Source organism: Bison bison, unplaced genomic scaffold (assembly GCF_000754665.1).
Source record: "Bison bison bison isolate TAMUID 2011002044 unplaced genomic scaffold, Bison_UMD1.0 scf7180017864474, whole genome shotgun sequence".
Classification (NCBI taxonomy): Eukaryota; Metazoa; Chordata; class Mammalia; order Artiodactyla; family Bovidae; genus Bison; species Bison bison.
The window spans coordinates 99,721-111,098 of NW_011495035.1; the positions used below are offsets into that span (position 1 = coordinate 99,721).

The following is an 11,378-nucleotide window of genomic DNA, read 5'->3' on the forward strand; positions in this document are numbered from 1 at the left end:
CAGGGCGCTCAGGGCCGGTGCACTGGGATGACCCTGAGGGATGGGATGGGGAGGGAGGTGGGAGGGGGGGTTCAGGATGGGGGACACATGTACACCCATGGCGGATTCATGTCAGTGTATGGCAAAACCACTACAATATTGTAAATTAATTAGCCTCCAATTAAAATAAATGTTACAATTTAGAAAAATAAAAAAATAACATTGTACCAAAATTCAATTTCCTGCTTTGGATTACTGTGCTATGCTTATTTAAGATGTTATCATTAGAGGAAGCTGGGGTAAGGGTACAATGGAAATTCCTTGTACTATTTTTAAACTTCTTATGCTACTTTTGAATTACCCTTAAATGTCTATGACTCTAAAGTTATCTTAAACTAAAAAGTTTTTAAAGTGCCCCACCTCTCTAATTTCCAGAGACAGTAAGTGTCTTGATAGACCTAGTTTAATATTCAAAAAATTTGAAATCAAAATGTGTTCTTCAATCTATCTAAAGTTCAAAAAGCTTATGAAAGGTGCTTAAAATCAGGGTAGTGTTTATCTTTGGAAAGGAGGATGGGGTTTGCTTTTGGGAGAGAGCCTGGGTAGATGATGGTCTAATTCTGACCCAGGTAAGAGTTACTCAAGTGGGCTTACTTTTTCAAAATCCAAACTGTACATTTCTCTATATGCTTGGTATCTGCTTTAATAAGTGTGTATTTTTAAAAATGTATTCCTCTAAACACATGCAGCAATTATGAGGAGCTAAAAAAATTCATTTTTGAACTTTTTTGTTAGCTAACAGTAAATACTGTATCACTTCCTAATATTTTATGAACACATACTTAAGTCAAATACAACTGATGATTCACTCTGGAGCCACCACTCCCCAGCAGCTCAGACCAAATTATCCACAAATGGAGTAACATTTTCCATTTAGAGTCCCTACCAAAATTCGTAAGCATCAAAAATAAAGACAAATACTTCAGAAACATATTCCCTGCCCCCGCTCCCCCCGCCCAAAAAAATCTTACCAAGACTGCAGAGGGCTTTTGCGCTGACCTTGAGACATCAACGAACGAATGTCAAGTTTACAGTGTCCTCCAATTTCCCCACTCTGAACAAAATCTTCCTTGAATCTAGTGGATAACAAAAAATTGAATTTGGAATTCTTTTTCATGACTCAGGCACACAGGTTATAACTAAAGTGGTCTACCAATTTCTAAAATCAATTTTTCATTAGAAGTTAACTCTTGTAATAGAACATTTCAAATTTCTACAAAAAGTAGCAAAATCGTATCTAATGTAGCCATCACATAGCTTCATAATGATCAACTCATTATGACAGGTGTGGGTCATTCATTTCCCTCTCTCATTCTTGAACCTCATCACCATATTATTAGGAAGCAAATCCAAGGCATATTCCTGGACCTGCAAATATTTCAAGATTTTCCTTAGATTTTAACATCCACCACTGAAGTACCTGTCATGGTTTCTCTTAATGTTTCTTAAATCAAGGTAGATATTGGTGGCTCTGCAGTACTGAAGGTAACGGGAACACACCAGACTTGAGTCATTCTGAAATAAGGTGGAGAAACAAGAAAAAGATAACTGTGAGCATTAACACTTCAAAGACACACCCAAACTTGCTAGACATCAATCTAACAGCATGTAGCCTTCAGGTTCCAACCACACACTGTGATGAGTACTTCCCAATGACGCTTCTGTTTAAGAATTTTCCTCCCTGGGAGGCATTGCCCAAGCATACTTTTGCCAACTTGCACACTTTTAGGTTACTACAAAGAACTCCCAAATGTTCTATTTCTATAATCTTCAAATTTTAAAGAGCCCAGAGTTGTATTTATGGTTCAATTTATCTTCATGAGAAAAAAAAAAAAAGGGCACTCACAACCCTCACAGGTGTGGGAAAAAGCATTTTCAAAGATGAGCCAAAGGAAACAAGGAAGAAGGCACATGCCACAGACCTTAAAATGCTAGGCAGGAAGGGTAGTTTGTCAAATATGACTTACTTTCAGCAAGCCTTTCCCCAGTAGTTTAGCAGTAAAGAATCTGCCTGCAATGTAAGAGATGCAGGAGATGTAAGTTCAATCCCTGGGTCGGGAAGGTCCTTTGGAGGAGGGCATGGCAACCCACTCCAGTATTCTTCCCAGGAAAATCCCATGGACAGAGGAGCCTGGCAGGCTACAGTCCATGGGGTTGCAAAGAGTCAGACACAAATGAAGTGACTGAGTATGCACGCAGGCAAAGGAGTTTAAAAGTCAACCATAGAGCCTGTTACTACTTCTACCAAGTGTGTTGACAGAGGGATAGCTTCAAAAATCTTTATCTGCTCTGGGTTGTAGTGCGAGATTTAAACACCACTTTGTTGCTTTTCCCATAACTCCCAATTGACCCTTAATGGCAATTAACCTTGACCGGCATGGTGTTTTAGAATCTAGAGTTGGTAAGGGGTCACACCCTGATAGCAAAAAACCTATCAAAGCAGATCTTCGTGAGGAAAGCATTTTGCAAATCACCTTGGAAAATGTGTGCAACATGGGGTTGAGGCTATTTCCTGCCCTTTTGCGCATGAACAGCTAGACCCGAGCAAAACTATAAAGTACTGACTGTTAAAGACACCTTGTAGCAGTGCAGGTTAATACCTTGCCTGAATCTTCTGGTTCAGGCACCTTGCTAGAGTCACTTGAAGTTCTATCATGTGACACCATTCCAAAGCACTACAGAGCATATATTCACTTTTGGAATGCAAGTGATTTAAATATTTTTTGGTTTCTTAGATTGCCTGGAGATAACAGAGACTCCTAAGATGTCAGAGGCTTGGGCGGAGTTCAGGAACATTCAGTTCAGTTCAGTTGCTCAGTCATGTCCGACTCTTTGCGACCCCATGAATCACACCAAGCCAGGCCTCCCTGTCTATCATCAACTCCCGGAGTTCACCCAAACTCATGTGCATCAAGTCGGTGATGCCATCCAGCCATCTCATCCTCTGTCGTCCCCTCTCCTCCTGCCCCCAATCCCAATCAGGGTCTTTTCCAATGAGACAACTCTTCGCATGAGGTGGCCAGAGTATTGGAGTTTCAGCCTCAGCATCAGTCCTTCCAAAGAACACCCAGGACTGGTTTCCTTTAGGATGGACTGGTTGGATCTCCTTGCACTCCAAGGGACTCACAAGTCTTCTCCAGCACCACAGTTCAAAAGCATCAATTCTTCGGCGCTCAGCCTTCTTCACAGTCCAACTATCACATCCATACATGACCACAGGAAAAACCATAGCCTTGACTAGATGGACCTTTGTTGGCAAAGTAATGTCTCTGCTTTTGAATTGCTATCTAGGTTGGTCATAATTTTTCTTCCAAAGAGTGCATCTTTTAATTACATGGCTGCAATCACCATCTGCAGCGATTTTGGAGCCCAAAAAAATGAAGTCTGACACTGTTTCCACTGTTTCCCCATCTATTTGCCATGAAGCGATAGGACCAGATGCCATGATCTTCGTTTTCTGAATGTTGAGCTTTAAGCCAACTTTTTCACTCTCCTCTTTCACTTTCATCAAGAGGCTTTTGAGTTCCTCTTCACTTTCTGCCATAAGGGTGGTGTCATCTGCATATCTGAGGTTATTGATATTTCTCCCAGTAATCTTAATTCCAGCTAGTGCTTCTTCCAGCCCAGCGTTTCTCATGATGTACTCTGCATAGAAGTTAAATAAGCAGGGTGACAATATACAGCCTTGACGTACTTCTTTTCCTATTTGGAACCAGTCTGCTGTTCCATGTCCAGTTCTAACTGTTGCTTCCTGACCTGTATATAGGTTTCTCAAGAGGCAGGTCAGGTGGTCTGGTATTCCCATCTCGTGAAGAATTTTCCAGTTTATTGTGATCCACACAGTCAAAGGCTTTGGCATAGTCAATAAAGCAGAAATAAAGCAGTTCCAGATGTTTTTCTGGAACTCTCTTGCTTTTTCCATGATCCAGTGGATGTTGGCAATTTGATCTCTGGTTCCTCTGCCTTTTCTAAAACCAGCTTGAACATCTGGAGGTTCACAGTTCACGTATTGCTGAAGCCTGGCTTGGAGAATTTTGAGCATTACTTTACTAGCGTATGAGATGAGTGCAATTGTGCGGTAGTTTAAGCATTCTTTGGCATTGTCTTTCTTTGGGACTGGAATGAAAACTGACCTTTTCCAGTCCTGTGGCCACTGCTGACTTTTCCACATTTGCTGGCATATTGAGTGTAGCACTATCACAGCATCATCTTTCAGGATTTGAAATAGCTCAACTGGAATTCCATCACCTCCACTAGCTTTGTTCATAGTGATGCTTTCTAAGGCCCACTTGACTTCACATCCCAGGATGTCTGGCTCTAGGTGAGGGGTAGACCTTAATCCTAAGTGCTTATGATTCTCTGGGGCTTTAAAAAACTATCACTGAGCCCTTTGCTGTGAGCCTGGCCCTGCATGGAGCATTTTTCAATGCGGAATCTCATTTCAGCTTTACTACAAGCTGTAACACAGGCATGGCTTTAAAGCAGAAGAAGCTGAACACGGAAAAGTTTGGGTGCCCTTTGCACAAATCAAGATTTGAACCCCGTAGTCCATTCTTCTCCTTATTACCCCAAACTGCCTCCTGACAATGTGTTTATCACTGAGTGCAATGGGGTATGAGTGAAAGCACAAGAAAAACATCTGCATTTTAATTCTAGAAAGACTGAAGGCAAAAGGCGAAGGGAGCAGCAGAAAACGATTAAATAGCATCACTGACTCAATGGAGATGAACTGATGACATGAACTCTAGGAGATAGTGAAAGATAGGGAAGCCTCATGTGGCCTGGTGCAGTCCTTGGGGTCACAAAGAGTTGCATGCAACTTAACGACTGAACAACAACAGCAGCAGAATTGTAAAAGACCACACTTAGTAGCTGTGTGGTCTTCGACAGGTTGCTTAACGTTTCTGAGGACTCAGCTTTCCTCTCTAGTCCAACAGTACCAATAATACCTGCCCTGCCTATCTGTTATACTGTTTGTGAGAATCAAACCATATAACATACTGCAAAGTTTTTTGCAAAATGTAAAATGCCAAAAAATATAGAACAGCATGGTGGGAGTGTATCACCTGTCCCAAACTACGAGCAAGATTTATAAAGATGTAATTCATCAACTTACCTTCTTTAGTGTATGTTGGGGGGAATAATTAATTCTAAAACTATTTAAATACTTGACCTACCTCAAAATATGACCATCTGATAATATGTGTGTGAAAACAAGGACATGGCTTCCAACTAGGTATTGGAAGTCAAATAAAACTTTAAGCCAATAATAGTGAGAGTGAGGGTTTCCTCTCATAATGCCCTCTATCTGGTATTTATATTACAATCTAACCACTACGAGTGCAGGGAATTAAAAGGTACAAAGTATTATGTATAAAACAAGCTAAAAGGATATACTGTATAACACAAAGAATATAACCAATATTTGGCAATAACCATAAATGGAGTATAACCTTTAAAAGTGTGAATCTGAATCACTGTATTGTATATCTGTAACTTACACAATATTATACATCAACTGTACCTCAATAAATAAATGAATAAATAGATACCACAGGTATTTTTAAATAAACATCTTCACTTATGAAGGGGTTGAACATCCACCTTTTCCTTCGGTTGGCAGAGCACATGGAGCTCCTCCAGACGCTCTGCGGCGTATCCAAAGTCAGCTTGCTTCCAGAATATTTCCTGGGCTGATTCAAGAGTGTCCGTCCTGTTTGCAAACAAAATAATTCTGTGATATTCAACTTTTTACTTTTTTTGGACCTTAAATTTTCTAAATGTTACATTGCTAGAAGTCAGTCATTATTTTCTTAACTATAATAATTTTAAAAATCTACCCCTCACTACATGAGGTTACCAAAATAAGTTATTTATAGACTTACTCCCTGATAATAAACATACACAATGGAAATGGATATATTCAGGATCATTTGGAACTGAAGACAATGAACTGTTAATTACTGCATTTTCTTTGCCCCATTAACCCTGCCTGTATTGGAAATACTGATTATACTTAACTCTCTTCTTCAAAACCAAAGTCAGCCATCCATCTCTTTTCTTTGCATATAGTGAGGAAAAGTATTTTCTGTGAACCATACTGTTTTATCCCTCTGGCAGAGGAAATGAGAGATATTCCTGTCCCAGGGGGAGACAGTCAAGATAAGTGAAATTACTCATGAATGTGTAAGCAAATTAATATCTAAAGGAATTATGATCTAATACCAAAAGAGTCTAGCTGGGAATTGATGTTTCAGCATACACTGCAGAGAAAGGAGGTAAGTATAGGGCAGGAGGGAGTCCATCCAGTAACTTACCATCCCATATCCACATAGGTGCAAACAGGGTAACCAAATCTGAACTCTGGTCTGCAGGATTTCTCATAACCCCAGCAGTATTTCAAATTTTCTAAGTATTTCTGGAACATAAGAGGTGTGTGTTGAGACTGGTCTACCTTCTGACATTCAGAGAGGACTCGTAGATTTTTTTTTCCATAAAAAAAAAAAACCTTTCTAGAACTTTCACTTTTACATTTTATAATACATACTCATGAAAGAGAAATAAGTAAATTCTAAGAAAAACAGTCTTGAGATTCTTAACAGCAATTATCTTTAGTCCCCAATCCCTCCCCTACCAGGTCTGTTTTCCAACCAAAAGTCTGGGTTTTAGCTAGACTACCACAGATCATTTGAATTGGGATATTTTTTTTTAATTAACATTTTTTATTGAAGTATAGTTGAAATTTACAATGTGTTAATTACTGTTCTGTAGCAAACTGATTCACTTATATATATATATACACATACACATTCTTTTCTTAAATCTTCTTTTGCATTATGGTTTATCATAGGATACCAAATACAGTTCCCTGTGCTATACAGTAGGACCTCGTTGTGTATCCATTCTGTATAGAAAAGTTTATATCTGCTAACCCCAAGCTCCCACTTCATCCCTCCCCGAACCCCTTGGCTGAACTGAAACTTCCTGAAGTAGCTTAATGAAGTCAAGTGAGTAAACTGATTCTAAAATCAGTCCCAAGAGAGTCATAAAAAATGGAATTTCTATCACCAAAAGGATCACAACTAAACTGAATGGATCAGCAGCTTTATTGATTGATCAAGACCAGCAGAGATCTGGGAATACTCTGGGAATATCTGGGAATAGCTCTGTAGCCCTTGGGGGACACACAACTGCTGTGGGCCAGGAAGCTCAGAAGGTTGTTCTGTGAGGCCCCTGGGGGCAGTGCCAGCTGGCTTCCCAGCCCGGCCTGTCCACGTGCTTCCTGTGCCAGCACCATGGGAAAGGAAACGGCTCACAATGCCCCGCTTTGATCTCTGAGGCCTCGGGAGATGTCTGAATGGCTCCAATTTGAAACCTTTCCAACAACTCTAAAACAGAAGGAAGGCCACAGTAACAGTCTTAATTATGGAGAGACAGAGATGTAGGTGTTATTACCAAAATGAAGTGCTGAGGGATCCTCTTAAGTGCAATTTAAGAAAGAAATGTGAGATTACTCAGTTACTTTTAATTACATATTCTTTTCTGTATCAAACCTAATTTATTTCATTTACAGACTAGACAAACCATACAGACTGCCTATTTCTTTTACTAGTGATTTAGATTTGTAATCTCACCCTTGTGAGTAGGACATACTTCTAAGCAAAGTTGAGTCATTAAGAAGCATGAGATGAAATACAAACATCGACTGAAATACAAACATCGACTGACCCACAGTTACAACCAGGAGTCTACCTGCAGATTCAAGTTATGATGGGGGAACTAGTAAACCAGCCTCAATTGCAACCTTTTAAAAATATGCAAGAGGAGAAATAAGACTTACCTTATAAGGACAATGTGAGTCTTTCCTGCAGACTGTGGCAATATGCCTGTTATTGTGCAAAAAGAAGGGAATATGCTCTTCCGGCAGGCGGAGGCTGGCATAGTTGAATAGAGGGGTGGCTGAAATGCCATCGGCCTGGGGAGGAGCCTTGTCTTGGCCACTCAGGGGGACCTCAGGAAGCAATGCTCCAAAGACAAGCAGCATGAACATAGCAACCTCCAAACCTAAAGATCAAATTGATAACATCCTCATTAAGACAGAGCCTTCAAAGTCAAAGGGGTTAAGGGTTAAGTACAATTATAACTAACTTCACTACTTTACTGAATAATGTTCTTTTACTCAATACTGATTGTTGTAGGCCAGGCACTGGGTCAGGAGCTAGGGATAGGGTGGTCAATAAAACAGGAAAGACCCCTGCTTTCATGGAACTTGGAAGCTAGTGCAGTAGATATAAAATAAGCAACCAAATAAACAACTTCAGATAATGACAAGGGCTGTGAATCAAATAAACCAAGGGCCAGCCATTTTTTCTGGAAAAAGCCAGGCAGCAAATATTTCTGGCTTTATAGGTCAGATAGTGTCTGCACCCATCAGGAAAGCAGCCATAGTTATGCTAGGAAAGGCGGGCTGTGTTCTAATAAAATTTTATTTACAAAGATGGGAGGGGGACCTTGACAGGACCCTGTTTGCTGATGCCTGAGTAAGTCAGGTAATATGATAGACAACACAGTTCGCTAGTTAAGCATGCAGACTTTGAAGCTAGGCCACCTAGGTTTGAATGTGGCTGCAGCTTTCTAAGAAGAATGACCTTCAGCAAGTTATTTAACCTTGCTGTGTCTAGGTTTTTCCATCTGTTAAATGGAAATCAGAATAACCCTTTCTCATAGGACTCCCGAGAGGTAAATATTGGCAACATGTCTAGATATACCTGGCATGTTAAATGCTATGTTAAGTGTTTCTTAAATAAAAGTTTAAAACTACACGGGATGGGGCGGAGTTGCTAAGTAACATTTAAGCTGAGATCTACATGATGCAGATCCAGGAAAACATACCAGGAAGAAAGAAGAGAGGAAGTACAATGGGTCTGAGCAAGTGTGTACCTGCTGGGTTAAAACTAACAATCACTGAAGTATGTGAGAGTACGCTGCATGCCAGGTACTCTGCTAAGTACAAGGAGGCAGCAGGGAATGGGCAGCTGAACAGTAAACTCCTAAGCCCTTGTGAAGCTTTTCTTTCACTGGGTGTAAGAACAATGATATTAAGAACTAAGACTAAGAAAACTCTAAGAGTGAAATCCAGACAGTCTGCCTCAGAGCTGTACCCTTAAATTCTCTCCATCCGGCTTTAGCATTGAGAAAAGAGATAATGGTCATGAACCTTCCTGCATTTCTAACTCATCCCAGAAAGATTAAATCTCTTAAATCAGATTTTTTTGTGTGTGTATTTCCAGATAATAAACATGCCATTTGGGGTTCATTTTAGTGATTTATTTGCTCTAGTTTTTCAAAGTGGTCTCCCCACCAGATGATAAAGCTCTAGTACATATTAGTTGCTTCCCAGCAGGGTCTGCTGTCACTGAAGCATACTGGAAAAATCCAAAGTTCAAAATCAGCTTTCAATGAATATGGCTGATGGAGATGGGGCCTTTAGAAACAGACCGCTATGTTCAATCACGTCTCAAGTTCCAAGAGTAAGCAATCATAACTGAACAGTTGGAATGCCAAGAAGAAATCCTTTTCCCCTCTGCAGTAAATATAATTGTTCTTTTCAGTTCAGTTCAGTTCAGTTCACTCAGTCGTGCTGCTACTGCTGCTAAGTTGCTTCAGTCATGTCCGACTCTGTGCGACCCCATAGACGGCAGCCCACCAGGCTCCCCTGTCCCTGGGATTCTCCAGGCAAGAACACTGGAGTGGGTATGAATTGCTTTAGGTATCCCTAAAGAGTATCTTATTATTTGTAATAAAGGTCACCTGAATCAATATTTTTAATTGAGACTTTTACCCAACTGTGAGTTCGTAACAATTTCACAAAATTTAAAATACACATTAATAGTAACAGTGACTCTAATTATAATGAAACATTTACCTCTTTAATCCTCAGAACCACCCAGAAGTTGCTGTGATGTTTCAGGTATCTAAAATCTGTCAGAAATGAAACACATTACCTTAAAAAACATATCAAAGAAGACTTCTGCATCCCCGGTGATACTGTGAATTAAAAGAAATATTAAGAGAGAAGGTAATAAGATAACCTGTAAGCAGACGGTCTGGCATTTAGTGAGATAAGCCATAACCAGAAGGCCTGGCTTATAAAACCTTTCTCTGCCTTAACAAATAAAAGCTACTAAAAGTGAGGTAGCAGGTACAATCCTCAACACAGTAACTTAACAGAAGAGATTCTAAGAGTGAGCAGGAAGGAGATGACCCACTTCATACCGGCACCAACTGGTACAGGCCAACAGGACACTCAACAGATAAAACATTCCCAAGAGCAAGCAATCCAACTGGTTCTCACCACAGTAATCCGACTCACCGAATGAAATTGCTCCCTGCCTTCAGATTCAACAGGCAGAATGGCCAGTCTCTCCCAGAAATAGGTCATTCTTATGACCAAGTCGACCTTTGGTTAGCCAAGTCCATTGTCCTCTACTGAGCTCTAGCCATAACTAAACTCAGGGATCCGTAAACGATTTTTCCGCCAAAGGAAAAATCTAAAGGTTCACATCAGAAACCTGGCTTTTGCTGAGGGCACGTAACCACTTGCATAAACTAGCAGGAGTGGCTGTTGTGCATGAAAGCACAACCCCAGGGCCTGACACAGCCTTTCCGGGGTTGAGTCCTCTTGCAGGAAGAGCCCCTGAGGGACAGGCGGGCACACTTCAGGAGATGGACGCTTTAGCAGCTGAGCTACTTTTTCCTTCTGCGCAAAGCTGCTGGTTCCCCCCACCTCTCTATGGGGATACCATGACTGGATTTCCACTGGCCTAAGAAAGGGGAAGGGAAAGGGAGAAAGCTTGAAAGAGAATGAGAAGTGAAACTCCGACAGTGACAAGGAACACAGTGGGTGAGATGGGTCAACATTCTGACAGAGGTTGGAAAGTTTACAGAAGCCAGTGGACAGGTGAAAAGTTAAACGCATGTGAGACCCACAAGGACTCCTAAAACGGCTCGCCCCAACTAGCACTAGTTTTACGAGGCAGGAGGTTGGAAAGGGCCTGAGATGGCCAGGTGAGGTCCATCAGCGGTCCGCTACAACGTCTGAGCCAAGGCGGCGGGGTCGGTGGCGAGCGCCCTTCCGCAGCCATGATGCCGCGCTGGGGGTCGGGGCGCAGAGATTCCCGGGGACCGCCCGCCCCCCAACGCCGCACACTGCACCCTCCCACCCCAGACCTCAACACGCCCGGGAGGGGCCTGGAAGGAGGCTCCGTCCCGGCCTGGGAAACCCGGCATGCTTCCCCGCGCCCGGCGGTCTCGGGGCCCCGCGACCGCCGGGCGCGGGG

General features: G+C 41.6%; 1 protein-coding gene across 1 annotated transcript in view; it reads right to left on the bottom strand.

Annotated features, from left to right (window-relative positions):
- Positions 1-11,270, bottom strand: part of EOGT (EGF domain-specific O-linked N-acetylglucosamine (GlcNAc) transferase) — a 41,452-nt gene extending 30,182 nt beyond the window's left edge. The window contains exons 1-6 of the mRNA XM_010861979.1: positions 9,965-11,270; positions 7,880-8,103; positions 6,357-6,457; positions 5,644-5,752; positions 1,460-1,554; positions 1,011-1,115 (exon numbers count right to left, since the gene is read on the bottom strand). Of these exons, the coding sequence (XP_010860281.1) occupies positions 1,011-1,115; positions 1,460-1,554; positions 5,644-5,752; positions 6,357-6,457; positions 7,880-8,089 (620 nt within the window). The 5' untranslated portion in view covers positions 8,090-8,103; positions 9,965-11,270. The remainder of the gene's footprint in view (positions 1-1,010; positions 1,116-1,459; positions 1,555-5,643; positions 5,753-6,356; positions 6,458-7,879; positions 8,104-9,964) is intronic.
- Positions 11,271-11,378: the final 108 nt, after the last annotated feature.